This window comes from Phyllostomus hastatus, unplaced genomic scaffold (genome assembly GCF_019186645.2).
Source record: "Phyllostomus hastatus isolate PE091 unplaced genomic scaffold, TTU_PhHast_1.1 phas_contig_210, whole genome shotgun sequence".
Lineage (NCBI taxonomy): Eukaryota > Metazoa > Chordata > Mammalia > Chiroptera > Phyllostomidae > Phyllostomus > Phyllostomus hastatus.
In genome coordinates this window covers 34,541,237-34,561,161 of record NW_025333737.1, presented here as the reverse complement: position 1 = coordinate 34,561,161, position 19,925 = coordinate 34,541,237, and the positions used below count along the sequence as shown (strand labels likewise).

At 51.6% G+C, this 19,925-nt stretch overlaps 2 protein-coding genes across 5 annotated transcripts in view; one reads left to right on the top strand and one right to left on the bottom strand.

The window, feature by feature from the left end:
- Positions 1-11,715, bottom strand: part of RAB37 (RAB37, member RAS oncogene family) — a 55,723-nt gene extending 44,008 nt beyond the window's left edge. Inside the window, exon 1 of the mRNA XM_045837252.1 lies at positions 11,515-11,715. Within this exon, the coding sequence (XP_045693208.1) occupies positions 11,515-11,709 (195 nt within the window). The 5' untranslated portion in view covers positions 11,710-11,715. The remainder of the gene's footprint in view (positions 1-11,514) is intronic.
- CD300LF (CD300 molecule like family member f) overlaps positions 1-19,925 on the top strand; it is a 125,593-nt gene that overhangs the window by 20,392 nt on the left and 85,276 nt on the right. The gene's annotated exons all lie outside the window — the stretch shown is intronic.

Genomic DNA, 19,925 nt, shown 5'->3' with positions numbered 1-19,925 from the left:
GTCACATAATTGTAATTGATATGCACGACAGGCCCGCGCACGTTTGGGCCCGAACCTCCAGAGGAGTCCTGTGGAATGAGCACCTGAGCAGGTGAGAGCGGAAGTGAGCGGGCTGTTGAGAGAGGCCGCGACCCGTCGCCACAGGGCTGACGTCAGCACGTTTCAGCAACAGACTACAGGGCTGATTGATCTAGTAAGCTGGTTAAGAGAGGGATTGATTAAGAAAGTTTCGACTAAACCATCTGTTACGACCATACTTTCAGAAAAGCAAGGACACTCGAGGGCCCCAAGTCAGAGTGGTCGTCAGCGTTTCCCAAGGAAGGACAGTTGGAACTTTACGCCAACATGCATTCATGTCGTGCGTGCCTCGTAACCTACACATTGATTGACAGTTTGTCAAGGGCCGGCGCTCACGTGTGGACCGAGGACCCGCAGTCACGGATCTTGTTTATACCGTTCTCTGGACACAGATCCCTCCGCTGAGCCCAGCGGGTTTAGAGTTCAGCCTCCCCCTAAGGCCGCCAGTAATCATACAGGTCTAGCGGTGGACTGAGGTTGTCAGTCACCAGGGCCCCGTGGCCCAACACCCCTGGGGACCAGGGCCACTCAGATGCCCCGCCCCTCACAAGCCTTTCCCCAAAGTGATCTCAGACTCATGTGACCCCGTCCTGAGGCTGTGACGTTCTCGTGGTAAGGAAAGGTGACCGCCTCACTGGTTTGGCTGAAGGAGGCTGTGAGGACGGGCTCAGAATGAAGGAAAGGGTGCGACTCTGGTCCTGACGGTCAGAAATAGAGAGGAGACATTCCGAACCCTCGTGCGGCAGAAAATCTCCTCTTAGCAGAGGGGCGTCCTCTCCCGCATTCACTGCGCGTCCCAGAAAGCAAATCCCATCCTGGGAGCTTCTGAAGCTTCTTCCCCCAGCCCTCCCCATCACCTTCCTACTTTGTGTGCTGCAAACCCAGATGTCCTCAGTCCTGTCGTGTATTAGCTTATTCATTTTCATCTTGAGTTACAGACTATTGGATGCATAGGATATGGTTATATAATGTGTTATATGGGATAGGGAAACAAACCACCCTGCTGAAGAACTGGAACAGGGCAACCACCTCTGATTATTCGCCTTTCGCTTCTGCCAAGGGGGAATATGCTGCCTTAGGCAGCGCTGGGGGTCCGTGGCCGCCCTCGGCCCACTGTCCGCTCCGCCAAGTGCGTCAGCAAAGTCACCGGACGAGCTCGGCCACACTGTGCGGCGCTCTGCGCTAAACTGACACCTCCACGCACCTCTTCTGACGTCAGTACCTTCCCCCCCTCCCCAGCCCCCTGCCTGCAAACTGCAGCCGACTTTCAACTGTGCCTTCGTGTTATTTAAGGATCTGGTGACTGGTTAGTCACTCGGAGAACAGTGAGAGGAGCTGCAAAGTCCGGACCACGTGCTCACGTCCAAGGCTGCACAGCCCCAGCGAGAGGAATAAGAAGCCACAAAAGCAGAAGGGCCGAACCCCGAGACCCGGTGCCCTCGTGCTGAGACGCCTTGCTGTCTGGCTCCTGGCAGACGAAAGGAGAACTGGGAGAGAAAGTATTTTATCTTGAAACGGGACGAGACACAAGAACAGGTGGGAGGGGAGGTGGAGGGAAAGTGGAGGCGGCTGTGCCCCGGGGCAGACCGGGGGTCCGTTTCTCTGGCCGGCTGCCCTGCAGCCCGGTTATCCTGCAGCCGGGTTTTGGTGGGGGGCAAGTCCCCGGGGGACAGTGGGGCTCGGCTTCTCTGCCCCTCACACCCAATCCACAGGGACTCACTGCGTCAGGCCTGCTTTCCGGGGGTGTCTGGGCAGCTCTGGGGGGCAGAGTCTGGATCTGCATGGTGAATCAATGTCCCCCACCATGGCAGGGACTCTGTGCTGGTGTCTGTCCCGGGCTGAGACTGTCCCCCGGGCCCTGCTAGAATTTCATGAGGTCTTTGTATAAAAATTACTAAGACGGCATCAGGGAAGTATTAAACCAATCACAAGGCCCTTCTAACTGTGGGGGCCCCGTGTGACGGACCGCCCAGTGTGCGCCCCCCGGCAGCCAGCCTGGTTGGGCAGGCGTGCCCCTCACTTTTCATCTGCCTTCGTGGGGCCATGGTTGCTTTTGCCGTATGCCCACTGGAAAAATCCCAGCGTCTTCGCAAATTCACCCTGGTCCCAAAACAGGGAGGAAGAGCTTCCCCTAGTTCTAGCCTGGGCCTCACCACCTGTCCCCATGGCGACCTTCTTCCTAGGTGACTAAGAGTGGGGTCATCTGTTCCTCCACGGGGAAGTCTACTCCCCCCACAGGGTGGGGTCGGCCCCAGGGCCCCAGGGAAGCCAATCATTTCATGGGGCGACATCCGTTCTTTGCCCAAGTCCGGTTATTAATAACCTCAGTCTGGTTCTTCGGTCTCAAATAACAGCAAGTGTGAGACGCCACTGGCCCAGTTTAGGTGCGAGATGACAAGTTCGGTTTCTTTCCCGTCACTTCCTTTCCCCCTTTATTTTTATTGCCGACACCATGGCCGATGCCCCCATTTCCCCCGCTTTGCTGCCCCCCCCCAACCCCAACCCTGGCTCCCCCTTCCTCCGGCCATCCACCCCCCACACGGTTGTCAGTGTCTGTGGGTCCTGCGTACATGTTCTTTGGCCAATCCCTTCACCCTCTCTCACCCCTCTTTTTCAGTCACTTCTCACTGAAGGCTTTAAAATATTGGGACCCATGTTCTGGCTGGTGTGGCTCAGTGGGCTGAGCGTCAGCCTACAAATGGAAGCGTCGCTGGTTCGATTCCCAGTCAGGGCACATGCCTGGGGTGAGGGCCAGGTCCCCAGGTGGGGGTGTGCGAGAGGCAACTGATTGATGTTTCTGTCCCTTTCTTCTTTTCTCCCTTCCCCTCTCTCAAATAACTAAATAAATAAGATCTTTAAAAAACCCAAAAATATTGGGACCCAGTGTCCCCAGCCATTACCCTGGGGGCAAGTGCCATGGCTGCGTGAGTACCTACAGCTAAGAACACCCTGCCCCACCTTCCCCTGGAAACCGAGCTGTCCACTCGCCGCCTTCGGGCTGGGCACGGGACCCGGTTCAGTCCAACGAGCATTGGCTCCAGGACTTCGGCGGAAAGCGGGAGTGTGGGGCGTGACCCCGGAGCTGCTGGCAATGGCGTGAGCCCACGAGGAGCAGCCTCCCTGCGAACAGAACCGAGCCGGAGGGGAGTGTGTCGGGAGACAGAATCAGACACGCCACTCATGCACACGCGCTCTGCAAACTCTAAAGGGCCGTTTGAACGGAATGTCCAAGGAGGTCTCGTCGGCTGATGGCAGAACCCGCACCAAAGCCCAGTGTTCCTGACACCTCCGAGCCCAGCTCCCTCCCTCTCTCTCTTTCCTTTTTTTTTTTATTTTTGCTCATGAGCAGCCTCCTCCTCTGAGAAAATCAATGAGCAGGGCCAGCTGGCAGCCAGGGCAGGGAGTGGACAGGACAAATGGTAGACAAGCTGGGGTGAACAGGGCAGGTGGGGGAGTGGACAGGTGGGGGTCAGCGACCTCTCTAGATGGACTTGTCACGTGTTTGTGGGGCTGCACTACTGGGTCTGGAAAAGACCCGGTTCTCCAGGTGCAGGGTGCTGAGGGTGCTGCAGGGTGCCCAGGGTGCTGCAGGGTGCTGAGGGTGCTACAGGGCGCTGGGGCTGCAGAGCTCGCCTGGCCCATTGCCTTGGTCTCTCCCAGGCCTCTCTTTGTGCACCAGCCATCGTCCCGAGAGGTCAGGGCCCTGGCTTTTTTGAGTTTTGATGTATCTGGATGCTCAGATCTTTGGAGAGGCTTTGCCTCTCTGCATCTGACTGCTAAGCGTGGGCCACACATCTTTGCTCTGGGCACTTCCCAAAAGTGTGCTGGGGAATCCCTTCCTTTCTTGAACACGGACTCGAGGAGGTCCCTGCGTGGGGAGCCCAGAGGCATTCTGGCCTTCGGAGGTGCGGCCCCCCCAAGACCTGTGGAGTCTGCAGCCCTTCCCACCAGTCCCTGAGTCAGGCCCCAGGGCTTGGTAGCCGGAGAGAGCTGCCAGCATTCGGCCAGGTCCCTGAGGGCCCGCTTCCCACCCCGAGAGATGAGAGGTCCCTGACCTTTCAGAAGTCCCGATGGGTGCCCAAGTCCATGTGTCACACGGGCTGAAGTCACTGCGGCCTGAGTCATCTTTCTGTGCCACCCACAGACCCCCCAGCCTGCCAGACGCAGCTTCCTGGGATCGGAGAACCGACCCTGGTCCTGGGTGCTCGGACCCCTGGCGCCCAGCAGCTGTGTGCCAAATCGATGCTCCACCAGAAATGCCCGATTCCAGGGGGGCATGTGGGACGGGACAGCGGTGAGACATAAGGAGATGGCCCCAATCACCTCTTTCCCCTCTCACGGCCCCCACCCCTGAAGCCCAGATCCCGGGGGACCTGGCACTGGCCGCTGAGTGTGAGAGGACAGCCCTGGGTGTGACCGAGGGAGGCTCCAGATGAGGAATCATCCCTCCCCCTTCCTCCCTCCCTGTAACCGGGTCAAGTCTAGAACATTCTCAAGCTCAAAGGCAAGTGGGACATCCTAAAGGAGGGCAGGAAACTGAGGTTCAGAGTGAATAGAATGGTCACCGTTGAACCCAGCAGGGCAGGCAGAGGTCAGGGTGGCCCGCCCGAGGTGGGAGGGGCCACGGGAGCTGCAGACTGGAGCTGCCCCCTCCGCCCTGCAGCCGGCCAACCCTATCCGCCCGATGTCCTCGAACACGGGAATCCTCCGAGTCCCTCTCTCTCCCTTCGTCCTCTGGACTTCACGCTTAGCCAACACTCCCCTGACCCTAATGTGACCTGGCACCCAGGGCAATGCACTAGTGTTGTGAGTGTGATTAGCACAAGCCTGCCCAGAGAGGGACCCACTCTAGAGTGAGTGAGCAACTCGGGTCTCTGGGGCCGCACCGCGGAGCTGGGGCCGCACCCTGGACTGCAGAAATGACGGTCTGTGACCCCCTCGGCGAAGGCCTTTGTCCCCTCCTTGCTCCACGTTGCATCTCCAGCTTTCTGGGGTGTAAATCTGGGCCCCGGCTTTTATTAGCTGGGGGGACCTTAGGCAAGTATCCTTACAGCTCTGGGCCTGAGCTTACTCATCTGTAAAATAAGACGCAAACAGGGCTGCTGCAGCAGGGCCGAATGAGGGAACGTGCTCCCAGTGGTGCCTGGCACAGAAGGGCCCCGGGAGAGCCTGCCGTTATGGCTTGAATGCCCGCAGCACCTGCACGCTGTGGCCTTGGACGAGTAGCTTTGCTTCTTTTCCCCCTCTCCTCCATCTGGCCTTTGTTTCCCATTGGGTAACGTGGAATTAACAACAACCTCTGCCGGCAAAAGCGCGGCAAGTGTGAACTGCCACAGCACACGTGAAAGGTTTTGCAAACTGTAAGATCCTCCACGAACGAGCCGTGTGTTTATTTCATCATGGATTTTTAGCCATCATCAGTCTCACTGGCTCCCTCTGGATTATCGTGGGGAGAGGATTTCGGGTCTCTCAGTCTGTGCTCCAGAGGAGTCCGAGGAGAGGGCCAGGACGAGGGGGAGGAACCTGGGTAAAGACGAAGGTTGGTCTTTCTCTGACTGATTTCACTTGGCACAGTACCCTAAAAAGTATATTGTATACCTGCAACTCACATGATACTGTGTCTCATTCAACTCTACTTCAATTAAAAAAAAAACAAAGACAGGTTTTGGATTGCAATTGCACCCCTGCCTCCTCTGGGCTGAGTCTGCACTAACGGCTTCATTCCCTCCCCTCCCCCTGGATTAAAAGTTCTCCCCGTGGGGTTGGGAGGGGCGGAGAGAAGCAGGCACTGCCAGTTCCTGACCATCCCCTGCGGCTACTGCTCTGGCACCCGGAAGGTCTGCCCTTCACTAAGGGCAGTTGCCGGGGAGTGGTGCGCACACAAAATTCAAACGGCAGGGGGAGGAGGAGGAAGGGGAAGGTTTGCTTTGCCTAGGACGGGCCTTAACAAAAGATAAGAAGGGACAGAGAGCAAGACCAAGTGAGACCACGTCATCACTGGCCCTGCCTATGCCTTGTAAGCCAGGAGCGTGCGTGTGTGAGTGTGCATGTGTGTTTGTGTGTATGTGCACGTGTGCGTGACAGCCAGGGGCAGAGGGACAGAAAGCAAGAGGAGATATGAGCTTAAACTGGACTTGGTTCAAGACACCTAAAGGCATACCAGTGGCATCTGTAGGTGCAGAAATTATTAAGTAACATCCCCACGTTGCTGGGTAGACGCTGTCCCTGGGGAGCGGCTGTGCAAACAGGAGGGAGGGAGCAGACTCCGGCATCAAGGTCCGGGAAGCAGGCATCCCTTGCCACGGGGGTTTGTGAGTTCCGCTCCTTTCAACAATTGCACTGTTTTCCCTGGGGGTGGGGTGGGCCAGGGGAGCAGGGGAGCTAGTCTCCAGGTCACCTGCGGTCTCCAGGGACAGCTTCTCTTGCCTGAGAAGGAGCCGGTGCAATCAAGGAGTGGGCTGGGATAAATTTAGAGCCACTTCAGACGTCCATTCCACAATTCCCCAGCCTGGTGCCCACCCTGGCTGTTTACTTCCAGCGAGGCTGGGCTTCCTGCCCTGACCACGAAGGACGTGAGAGCCACTCCCCAGAACGGCTTGTAAGAGGAAACATGGGCACATCCACCGGAGTGAGTTTCCGATGGTCTCTCACGAGAGGTCCCAGGGACTCCCAACGAGAGCGGGCGGCGCTTGGGGAGGGAAGCCTGAGGAGTTCGGGAAACGACTTTGAGAGGTCGGATGAGTCACCGTCACTGCGCAGGACCAGCCAGCACCGCTCCCCACCCCCACGCCAGCTGCCCGCTCCGGACCCGGGCGGGCCCCACCTGTCGGCAGTCAGCGGTGACGTCACCCACACTTTGTTTGTTTATCCAGACTTTCCGGCCAGCGGAGAACACGCTGACGCCGATGGAAACGTTCTATACGGGGGTAGCGGGGCGGCTCACTGCTGTGCGCTTTCTTGTTTGTTCCTGCGCGGAGGGTGGAAATCTGGCAAGAGGTGGAGCTTCTGCTCTCACGTTGGTCAAATGTAATCTTTCTTTAAAAAAACAAACGACTTTATCGAGGTGTGATAGCCTCACTCTGAAAGTACAGATTCTTCGCCTGCAGGGTTTGGATTTTCCTGTGCATTCAGATTTTTTTGACTACAGATGTGTGTTTCACTAACACCATTTAATTGAAAACAAAAAAGCTCCCTGAATAATAAAGAATGGTAGAGGGAGACGGGACAGGGGGTATGGCCGTTTCTGGTTGATTTTTTTTTTTCCGGTAAAGTTTTCTGGGAGGAAAGAAAGTACTGTTGAATCCACAGCCTTCTCTCGGCTCAGTGGGTGGCGGCCCCGTGGGCCGGGGAGGCTGGTTGGCGTGTGGGGCTGTCTCTCCTAGGTACTGTGCTAACTCTTAATCGGAGGCCTTGAGAGCCGAAGGGTTTGGGCTCAGGCTGAGGTCGGATCAACCACTTCTTCCTAGGGTATTTCCTTGTATTCTCCGGGACCTTCCTTGGGGCACTTCTGAGACTGCACAGCATTACAGCAATTTGTGTGTGGGTCTCACAGGCTAGGAGATTACTGAAGGTAGGAGCCTGTGTGTGTGTGTGTGTTCTCTACAGCGCCCAGCTGTATAGTTTGGCACTGCTGTCTAGTTTCTTGCACACTGGAAATGCTCGCTACACGTTTGCTGAGGGACTGGCGGAGGTGCATGGACGCCTGAGGGATGTAGACATCCCAGGACGTGCAGCGAAAGGAGGGAGTGGAGGACCAATGCTGTAGAGGAGGGACAGGAGTGGGGGCCACCTGCTCCCCTTGCCCGCTCCCCGAGAAGCTGAGTTCGAGCAGAATCAGAGGGGAAGGACCTCCCTGGCAGGACAGAGACCTTCGGTCCCAATCTCCCCAATAGATCCATTTTTTCCAACAAGGACCAAGCTCGGGGTGAATGGGGGGACAGCCCACATCTCTGAGCCCCCCCCCCGGGGCTGGTCTTTCTGAGGGCCTGCGGAGGCAGCTGCTCTGGGCTCAGCGACTGCTCGCCCCTCTTGGAACAAGATTGGCAGGTGGGTGGTAGGAGCGAGTGAGAGCTCTTGGACCGAAGCCCCTTTGTCCCGATTCACTAGCATCTGGGCAAAAACTGGCCCCTCTCTGTGCTTCACGTTCCCAGAGCTCCCAGCCGGGCCCTGGCACAGCTGGAACCCAACCCTTGGGTGGCTCCGGAGCCTCTGACTGACGTCACTGCTCTGGAGGGCTCCCGAGACTGGACTGGTGGCCGGAGAGGGCGGGGGCCTCTCGGAGGGAAAGAGCAGCAGGGCTATTTGCGTGTCTTACATTACCGAGTTGCATGAAATATTCAGCTTTGCGAGCATAACAGCAGCTCTATTTAAAAAACTCCAAGCATGTGATGGATGAACTCAGTGTTTCCGGGCGGTTCCCAGCTGCCAGCCCACACTCCAGGAATAGTCAAAGGTCACTCAGGCTCATTTGGGTCAGCTCCCAACTCTGGGGACTAGCTGCAGGGCAAGTGCCGCCCAAGGCTGATGGCACTTGGCATCTGCTTTTCGTGCGAGTGACTTTTGAGAGGTTTCACTGCATCCCACACCTCGCCTCCCATATTCCCCAGAAAAAGAAAATATTCAACTTGCGAAGTTAGAGTCAGGACGTTCTCACAGAAGTCATGAGTTTTGTATGGGTGGGCGTGTGAGCTCAATCCTATGGGCCACGCCTGTGACATGCCTGTGTGTGTGTGTGTGTGTGTGCATATGTTTCTATTTACGGAGCTGCTGCCGCTCTTGCTCACAAAGCTTCATCGTCGTAGGTGAGACCCCACGTGGTGCTGCTCCGGAGCCCGAGACGCACACCCTAATAACCACCACCCACTACTGGATGCTTGCACTATGCCAGAGAAATGAACAAACAATGTTATATATTACCTAACACCTTCACTCGAAAAGCAATGGGCCAGGTGTCATTCTGCCTATGTATAGATCACTGAAGTCAGGCTCACAGGGGTGGTTCTACGTCACGGCACGGTCTGTCTGATTCCGAGCCTGCGGTTTCTTTCCACCACGCAGTGAGGTCTGTCCTCTGGCAAGCTTCTAACATTGCCAGACAAGGTCGCTGGCTGCTCTGTCAAACATTGATGATACCTCCTGCCCCATAATGGTAACCTCGGGGGAGGAAAAAGGGGAGAGTATGTGGAAGGGGCTACGCAGCGGGAGGGGGGGTTCTGGGAAGCCAGAAAGCCTCTATGTATTCTGGTGGCGGTTGCACAGAGCTGCTCACTTGGCGATAATCCATCAGGGTGTACACGTATGATTTGAGCTTTTCTTGTATCTGTTACACTTCAATAAAAGGTTTATTTAAACACCCTCTTCCTGGTCACTAATGCTGGAGGGGAGCCTACATCGCATAGTCAGTGTGTTCTAAGGAATCAGCAGGAATTCCTTGGACTCTGCTGTATAGAAAACTTAAAAAACAAATACGTTGATACCCTGCCCCTTTACAAGTAGATTTTTAAGTGGATCAAAATAAAAAGTCACACACGATGATAAAATCACGTTAGGAGAAGGCGATCAGCATTATAATGGGAAGGGGCAATTTCTACACACACACGTTACTCCGCTGGGTATCACGACGGGCTCAAAGCCAGCATCTGCTCTCAAGAGGCTGGCAGCCAGGGTGGAGAGACCTGGCACATTTATCAGCGGGAAGTAGGGACCTGTCTTCGAATACAGTGGAACTTGCAGGAACGGGCTCTTTCCCAGTCTGTTGATCAATAAACCCAAAGGAAGTCGAGGGAGGCACCCTTCCCGTGTGAGTGATTGATGTGGGAAAGACCACACTTGATCAATAATTTGAAAACCTTGACCTCCAAACCTTAAATTGTTCAAGAGGAATATTTTTGTCTTTCTACAATGGTTTAAACCTGGAGAGGCCTGCATGTCTAGTCACCAGGATGCTTTTGGAATTGATTCGTAATTATGTCCCTTTGCTTGTTTATACTTTCTATTCAGCCTAGATGTACAACCTCAAAAAACACAGATCTGACAATAGTTTACTTCAAATTGTAATGGTTTAAAAACTTTCAGGCTGGGGCAATTGTTATACTTTTTTTTCCTCTTCTATACCCCATGGGTTCAGAGACATGGCGGGAATAGTCGCAGGAACTATTCAAATCTCCACACCTGCTTCCTCCAATAGCCCATTTTCCTTTATTGGTGTCAGAAACCGCCAGCAGGACACGGGGCTGTGCATCTGAAGCCTCAGTGTGCACGTGTGGTTTCCTAAGGGTCTTGTTACATCACAGACTCAGAGGCAGGAGGTCGGGGTGCAGACAGAGATTCCACACTTCCAACAAGCTCTCAGGTGCTGCTCACCCCGCTGCTCTATGGCCCACACTTGTGTAGAGAAAATGATACTAGACGGGGAGTCATGGTCCCTGGCTTTAGTGCCAGCTCTGCCATTCTCTGCCTTGTCTTCTCAGACAAGTCACTGCCTCCCTGGACTTCAGTTTCCTCAAATAGAAACTGTGCAATAGGGGAAGAGGGCCAATCGTTTTCTTTCAAAGCTTGGATTCATGGACTTTTCAGAAGGGTATTTTGATGTAAAATCCTCCAAGCAGAGGGCAATGCACAGTCTCTCAGGAGACCAACAAATAAGTTGATATTAGCCAGGTGGAAAATATAAAGGCTGAATAAGGAGGGCAGAGAGAGGGATGAGGAGCCACAGAGACTTCTAACAGCAAATGCAAGGTCCTGTGCTTTCAAAGTAACGGATTCCAGATTCCAAAGTGTTGCCTAGAGCGAGGCTGCCACTTTCCCCGACAACCGCTCCAAGCCGAGCCCTGCATTACTGAGGGTTGAGTTGCATAAGGAACTTGAATGAGGGCAGCAAAAGGGTGATTCAGAGCTTTGGAATAAGCAAACACGCTCAGGAGGCTATGGGCCAGTCCAGGCTGCAGGGCAGTTTTTTTTTTTTTTTTTTTGAGTCACGAGGGAGTCTGCTTTGAAAACAACAATTGTTTTCCTGCTGCAGATCATCGTGCCTGTGTTTAATTTTCGCCAGCTTGGCCAGGAACTCAGGTCTCCGACCACAACTATCAGATCTAACGGGGCTGGAGCTTGGGTGGGAGCGCAAGTAACCTCCTCCCCCACGAGGTTGACGCAGGAGTTCAAACGGGTGAGAGGCGAGAGGGGGCGAATGAGACGCCGGTGATTTAAATGAATGAACGAAGCTCCTCGCCGTCCGAACCTCTGGCGGCGGCCCCTCCCCCAGTACTCAAGCATCTCTGGTTTGAGCAATAAACAGGATCAAACAGACAGGACCCCCCAGGCTCGCAGATAACATCTAGTTTCTTTTTAAGTACCAACACCAAGTCGGAGGAACAGACAGGACTCTGCGCAGGGCGCCCTCTACCAACGTTGGGACGGGGGCCCGGAGGGGAGTCTTACCTTATGCAGGACGTGCTCGGGGAAGTCAGGGCCTGCTCCCCCCTGGTAGGAGTCGAATCTCTGCAGGTCCATGCTCGGCTTGGAGCTCGCTGCTGCCCGCTCTCCCCTGCGTCCTGCGTCAGAGCTCCCAGAAGCTCGATCGGGGCTCCGCTGGGTGCGGCAGGCTGGGTCTAAGCCCCGCGGGCCGGGCCGCATCCGGGTTCAGCACTGGACAGCTCCCCGCGGCGGCGGCGGCGGCGGCGGCGGCGCGGGACCCGAAGCGCAGGGCCGTGGCCGCGCGTTTCAGCACCAGGAACAGCGGTGCCGCCCTGTGAGCCCGTGACCGGAGTTCCGAGAGAGACCCCGTCTGCTCTCCGTCCCCTGTCTCGTGACCCCAGGATGCTGGGAAGGACGTGAGCTTTCAGTCTAGCCAGTGGTCCGTGCGTATCTCATTCATATCTGTCTCCGGAGGCTCAGCGATGCGGCTGCGTTCTCGGGGCATTGCGGTCCCGGAGCTCACGGCTCCTGATTCTCAGTGAACCGGTGTCCCGTCACACCACGCAGCTCCGCTCTCCTCCTGCATTTGCAGAGGCGAAGTCTGGCGGCGCTGGCACCGCTTCTCTTTCCTCCCCGGACGGTTCCCGCCAGTGTGGAGGAGACAAACAGCTGTCTTAAGCCCGAGATGGATAGATGATGGGCTTTAGGGGATCCCTGAGACTCTGAAATATTCTGCAAAATTCTGCTTAACTGCATTTCCTGAGGAGAACGCCCAGAGCTTAAATTATAGTCCCCAGGATGCCCATGACCCCCAAGAGTTAAGAACAACGGTCTTGGAAGAGGCAGAATGGTGTTGGTTAAGAGTAGAGACCCCAGGGTTCAAATCTTGACTTTGAAAATTATTAGCTGTGGAATAACTGTGGGCAAGTCACCCAACCTCCCCCACGTGCCCACAAAATGAGATAATAAAAGTACCTACTTCATGGTGTTGTACTGAGGACTTAATGAGTATAAAAAGCTTAGATCAGTATTGGACGTGGTTCGGGAACTCAAAACATGTTAGCTGTTGTGCTGTCTGGGCAAGGGGTGGGTGGGGGAGCTCTGGCCACATCCATTCAACACCAAAGAGTTCAGCTGCGGGGACCACTGACTGGCAGAGTTGCTTTACGCCTGGGTTAGGGAAGCATGGAACTGATTGTCATGGAAACTGGGGGGCCGAGACTGAGACCTTGGAGGTCATCCTCATATAATGACCCTGACATTCAGCAGACACAAGTCCTATCACCTCCGACCATTGGACCCAATATCAATAGGGAGAGGAAAGGCCAGGCCTCGGGTTTAAAGGGTGCACTTCACTCCTGGGGTTCATTTTCTTGTTGTTGCTGAAATGGATGTTCTCTGACAGTCCTTGCTCATCTGCAGAATAAGGGAGTGGTGCATGCCCACCTCATTGGGTTTTTGTGCAGAGTAAATGGGACAGTTATGTGAGAGTATGTTTCTTTTAAACTGTAGAGCAAGTTTCATTCAGAAGGTTTCATTACTCCTAGAATCTCTGCACTATAGATGCTCAGTACATATTGATCCAGGGGTGTCACACTCATTTGCACCGGGGGCCACATCAGCCTCGCGGTTGCCTTCAAAGGGCCAATGTAATTTCAACTCCTTAACAATTAAGGAGTAGTTACACTCATACAGTCCTAAAATTATTTCAGACCTTTGAAGGCCACCGCGAGGCTGATGTGGCCCCTGGTGAAAATCAGTGTGACACCCCTGGATTAAGTGAACAAAGTCAGAAAGGTGGTGTGTTTGTGCGTTTGTGTGCATGACATTTCCACGAGGCCTATAGCTGGGTTTCTTAACCTGGGGTGAACGGACGGACTTCAGTTTGGGGGAGCTGCGACACATTGAAAACAGCATCAAAGGTTTGCTTATGCGCATTTCTCTGGGGGAGATGTCCCATCATTTTGTTAAGTCTTCAAAGCTGCCAACTCAAAAAAAGTTAAGCACCGATGGCTTAGGAGACACTCATCATAACTTTCTCGCCTGAGCTTTCTCGTCATTCCTGGCCGCTGGAGATAAGAGGGGTTCCAGAGCCCAGGGGGTGCTTTGCCTTGAACCCCACCTTCCTGGGAAAGGCCCCCACTTCTCAGGGTCTGTTTCCTGAGACCTGAAGTCTCAGAAGCGTGGTCTCATCAGTTCCCCCGAGGGTTATGACGCACACATCGCGGAGGATCTGGACTGCTCTGGAGTTGAGATCAAACGCTAAACCTCGGTGCAGCGGGATGACGCTCTAACCAGCCGAACCACCCGGCCAGGGCTGTTTCTGATGACCTGAACCGTTCTGAGGAGGGTCGGCCGGGTGTTTTGTAAAATGTCCTGTAACGTGCATTGGTCTGAAGTGTTTCCTGTGGTTAGACGGGAGCCATGCGCTTTCTGAGGAGAAGATGATGGGGGTAAAATGTCATTCCCAACACATCGGATGGAGAGGGTGTGTCACCAGCACGGCGTCGCTGACGCCACCGGGTTTCCCCGGGCCACCGGACTGAGGCCGTGCTTGTACGGTGTATCTAGTATCTAGTGACGTTTATTCCTTCTTTGACGTTTCTCTACTGTTTTGGGTATTTGCGGGGAGCACTTCTTCCTTTCTGGAACTAGGATTCCAGGGCCTCGGCTCCAGGTCAGGCTGCAGATTCCTGCGCAGCCACCGGGCTGGTCCTTTCTCTCAGGAGCCCTCGCGCGAATCACGGCAGGTCTGGGTAACCAAGAGCTGGGCGCCTGGCGTGGTCATCGCGACCAGGGTTTTGTCAGATGTACTTTTACTTTAAAAGCTGCTCAGCTGACAGATCACATAAAAATGCAATCATAGATACACACTTTGCACTATAATCTTCCATGATTTTATAGGTTTATTCTAAAAGTAGACCCCCAGTGTTAAAACTGCTATGATTATCAAACACAGTTTCCCTGCAGAACCAAAAAGCACGTTATGATTAAGTTTGCATTTCGTTTTCAAAGGCTTAAAATATCAAGCTGAAAGTCATTTAAAAATCATTGGTAAAATAATGTGTTATTTTAATCTGTACTTTGCATTTTGTATATTTGTTGTTTTCTCTGAAGTTTCTAATCACCTTTGTTTTGGCTCCTTGGGAAAAGAGATGCCTAGATTCTTTCTTATATCCCTCATGGATTCCATCTTTTAACTTTTCTTTTTCCTTCGTATCCATTTGGTTCCCTTCTCGGATCTCGATGACTTCCTGTCCTGATATGAACTGGTTCCTTTGTGTCAGATGAGGATTTCTATTTCCTCCCCACTGAGTTTCTAATTGCTTTTAAAAGTTGAATTCTTGGCCTTTACCAGCTACCCGAGACTCGTGTTCCAAGTTCTCTCCCAGACTAGCTCCCAGACCCCCGTGATGCAGGACTTGGTTTTCCAGCTCTAACCTGCCCGACCTTTTCCCCGGCCTCCGCGGAGCCGTCACCCGCGGAGCCGTCACCCTGCTGTCCTTCTCCAGCTTTGCTTCTGCGTGGGTTCGGTATTTCCCATGGTTTGTGCCTTCCTCTTTCTTCAGTTACTCCCTCGTGAACTTGGTTTGTTTTTCTTGATTCCCTTCTCGTGACTCAGTATTTGAGGAAGCTCCTTGAGAATGTACTCAAATGACTTCCTGAGAAAGGGAACACAGGAGGTGACCGTTCCGGGCCTTTGCATACACGAAAACGTGTTTGCTCGACGCTCCCTCGGGCTCAGCTGGGCTGGGAATTCCGGGTTGCAGATGACCTCCCCCAGGTTTGAAGACGCCAGTGAAGGGACTTCCAGCGCAGACAGGAGCCAGCACTGCCACCCAAAGCGCTGCTCACAGCAAGGCTGTGGCTGGGTTGAGCCCTCAGCCTGGGGAACGGCCTGTGTTATTATCTGCTTTTCTGTGGCAGTTTCAGGGTCCCATCTTGATCCGTGGCTTTCTGCAACTTCACCTTCATGTATTTGATTGTACATGTTTTTTACACCTGTGGTGCCGGGCGCTCAGGAGAACTTCTCAGTATAAAGATGAATGTCTTCTTTTCTCTCTGGAAAATTCTCTTAGCTTTTTTTCTCCCTTTAACTATTACTATTATTTTCTGAAGTTCCTAGGTAGTGAGATGTTGTATTTCTTGGATGGGTGCTTTAGCCATTTTTTTAAAACAAAGTCTCACATTTTATATCTTTTTTTTTTCTTTTTGTTTTATAAGCTAGCATATTTTCTCAAACTCACCCCAGACTCCTTACAATGCATATCAACATTTTAGCAGCTTTCCTTCTAATGTTCGAGAATTTTTTTGGTCCTCAATTAGAAACTTTTAATTGTGGTAAAATACATATAACATAAAATTTACCAACTTAGCCCTGACTGGCGTAGCTTAGTGGATTGAGTGTGGGCTGCAAACCAAAGTGTCACAGGTTCCATTCCCAGTCAGGGTACATGCGTGGGTTGCAGGCCATGACCTCCAGCAACCGCACATTGATGTTTCTCTCTCTCTCTCCCTCCCTTCCCTCTCTAAAAATAAATAAATAAAATCTTAAAAAAATTTACCATCTTAATATTTAAGGTATAGTTCGGTAGTATCGTGTTATGTACGTTTACATTGCTGTGTGGCCCCTCTCCGGAAGTCTTTCCTTTTATAAAACTGAAACTCTGTCGCCATCAATCAATAACTTCCTATTCCCTCCCTATCCAACCCCTGGAAACCCCATTCCACTTCCCGTTTCTGTGAATCTGACTGCTGTAGGTAACTCACATACATGGAATCATATATTATTTGTCTTCTTGCGACTGGTTTATTTCACTTGGCCTAATGTCCTCAAGCCTCATCCACATTGTACCATGTGTCAGAATTTCTTTCCTTTTAAAGGCTGAATAAATAATTCACTGCACAGCCCTGGCTGGTGTGGCTCAGTGGATTGAGCATGGACTGCAAACCAAAGGGTTGCTGGTTCGATTCCCAGCCAGAGTATGTGCCTGGGTTGTGGGCCAGGTCCCCAGTGGGAGGCACATGAATGGCAACCACACATTGATGTTTCTCCCCCTCTCTTTCTCCTTCCCTTCCCCTCTCTCTAAAAATAGATAAATAAAATCTTAAATACATGGGTTGTTTCGCCTTTTGCCTTTTATGAACAATGCTTCCACGAACATGGCCAGTACACAAACGCCTCTTAGAGGCCTTGCTTCTTGGGTATGTGCACAGAAGTGAAATGGCCAAATCATGTGGTCATTCTCTTTTTAACTTTTGAGGAACTACCATGCTCAATTTCTTTTTGTACCTTTGTTTTATGGATGTACAGTTGACCCTTGAACAACATGTGTTTGAATTGTGTGGGGCCATTTACATGTGAATTTGAATAAATAATGTACAATTGGCCCTTAGGACCCTTGGGTTTCACGTCTGTGATGGGTTCAACCAGTTCCGGGTGGAAATAGTATCTTCCTGTTGGGAGTCCACGGGTGTGGAGGTCCAGCTGTGTGCGCTGACCTGCTCTTATATAAGGACCTTGACCATTTGGGGATTTTGGTACCTGTGACGGGGCCCTTGAACAAATCCCCTGCAGACACCAAGGGAAGACTGTAGTTACATTTTTGGGGGAGTCAAAAATTACATGCAGATTTTCATCTGTGTTGGGATGGGTTGCCCTTAACCTTCAGGGTTGACTATGTTATCTTTTCAGGTGTCATTGAGTGTTCTACCATTTCTCTCCTGGTCCTTAAATCCTTTCTGCTTTGTTTAGGGTCAGTTTTGCTATTTTTTTTTTGTTTGTTTCTTTTTCATGTTGCAGATTTTAATTGCCTCGGGCTTCTTCTTTGCCTTCATGTGTATGCGCAAGGCGTTAGAAAGGCTGGCTGAGACCTCTGCGCGTGGACAGGGTTGGAGCAGGTGAAACTTTTGGGTGACTGGCAGGGAGTTGCTGGTAATCCAAAGAAATGAGAGCTAGAGTTTGTTCTGGGAGCGTCAACCCTATGCAATCGTCTTCGGCAGCCCTGGGCCTCACGTTCAACATCACATTTACCGAGCAAATACTCCTGAAAATGTGCCTGCGCTGGACGGTTCACACATCATCTCATTCATCTGACCCACACTCCTATGAAATAGTTATTACCGTGCCCATTTTACAGAAGTGGAAACCGAGGCTCCAAGAGTTTAAAATCATGTACACAGCTTTTTTTACATACCCTTTAGAAGGCTTTTGTATTTTTAGCACGAATCTCCATTTGGAGGCGTGAGCTCCTCTCAGCACAGCGCCGGCTGGCCATGCGCCCAGGCCAGGAAGGTGGGTGCTGAGAGCGGCACCCCCAGGTAGGGTGGTCGCCATCAGTGAGGGCAGGCAGGGCAATGGGAGCTCTGGAGTCTCAATGCTCATTTAGGGAAGTGCTTCCTGACCCTTTGGGACTTTATCCTGGTTTCCATGGGGCAGTCACCCATCCAAGGGGCCATGAGGAAGATGCAGAGGAAGGAGCCAGTGGAAAGAAGGAACACCTGAGTCTGGGAAGGAGCCAAGGATCATCTGCTACTCTTACCACGTTCGCCCAGTGTTTCACTCTTGACCTGGGGCCCAGAGGCCAGAATTCCAATCTTTGCCTCTAACTTACTGGGCAAGACATGTCATTTCTCTTCTGAGTCTCAGTTTCCCCATTTTTCAAATTAGATTTGGGTTGGGGTGAGAAGAATATAACACACTTTACGTTTGTAACACCTGTGCAGTTCATGCTCATTATTGTTTTTACTCCTCATAACATCCAAGGAGACACATTTAATTAGATGGCTAAGATGCGTAAGAGTTAGAACTGGCTCCGAGGCCTCTGTGCACCCCCAGGTCCTTCCAGCAGGAAAGCTCTGTGATTCTCCTTCCACTGTGTGACAGAGTGCTCTCAAATACCTACTGTGTACAGGGAGCTGGGTTGCAAAGGAGCTCCTACGTGGTATAGAGTCATTTGCCTGCATGTCCCACCTCCCCACTAGATTGTTAAGTCCTTGAGAGCAATGCAAGTACTGGCTTCTTTATGACCTTGCTCAAAATACCCAGAATTGTGTCTGTCCTCTGGATGAATAACAATTAAACAAAGACGCAATGACAAAGCACAGGAAACAAGCACTCTTGCTATGTGTCCAGATCCACTCAGGGCCTTGAACTTGGCTTGGGCTGTAGAGAAGGCTTCTCAGGATTTTTTGTTTATCACAAAAATGCTGGCTTTTGTTTTCTCTCTTGTTGCCAGAGATGCTTTCAGCCTCGTGAGATGCAGTCATCCATCAGCGTTTACTCTCCAGATGCTGCCCTGTGCCAGACACAACAGGATGGTGCACTTTATCAGCCTCTTGATTTCGTTTATGTTCCAGGCAGAAGCCAGACGAGAAAGATTTCCCCCTTCCATCAATCTCCACTTCTGCTCCTCTTTGGAAAAACAACGCTCGGTTCAAAAAATAAACATATCTGGGGATCATGTTCTTGGAGGTGGAAGGATACTGAGAAATGAGCTGGTCCTAGGACAATAGTCACAGTGAAAAAAAGGGGACAATTTGTATAACAAGGCATCAATTCCAGAAAAATAACATGCGTTGTGAATATAGGGGGAAATATTGTTACCAGATTGTTTGCAGTCAGGTACTGAGGTCAAGGTGTTTTTTCTTTTCTCAGTCTTCTAGATCTTGCAAAATTTTTGCAGCAAATGTGTTATATTTAAACCAGGAAACAAAACTTAGAAAAAAAACTAAAGACATCCTCTTAAGCTGGGTGGGGGGGCATGCATTTTAATACTCTTTATCATTTACTTATAGGTTGTAAATAAATTTTTTTTTAGTATAAAATATGTAACTTTTTTTTTCAGATACAGACCCTCTTGTTTAAATGCAATTTAACCTGGAACTGCCTTAGTTGAAGCAGGGGTTCCCTGAAGGCTCCCTGACATGTGCTCTATCCGAGAGACTGTCCTGTGTGCACTTGGGAAAAATGCATATTCTGCTGTTGCTGGACAGAATGTCCTATTGCTCTAGTATATGGTTCAAGTCCAATGTTTACAGGTTGATTTTCTGCCTGGGTAATCTATCTGTTGCTAAAAGTGGGGTACTATTGTTCTCTACTCTTACTGTATTATCTATTTCTTCCTTTATAGCTCATAACATTTGCTTCTTATATTTAGGTGCTCCATTGTAGGCATATATATTTATTTATTTATTTATTTATGATTGTTGTAGCTTCTTGTTGGATTGACCCCTTTATTATTATATAATGTCCTCTTGCATCTTGTTACTATTTTTGGCATAAGCTCTGTTTTATCTGATACACGTAAGTATAGCTACCCCTGATTTCTTTTAATTTCCTCTTTCATGGAATATCTTTTTCTCATCCGTCACTATGTGTGTCCTGAAAGCTGAATAAATCTCTTGTAGGCAGCATATAGTTGGGTCTTGTATTT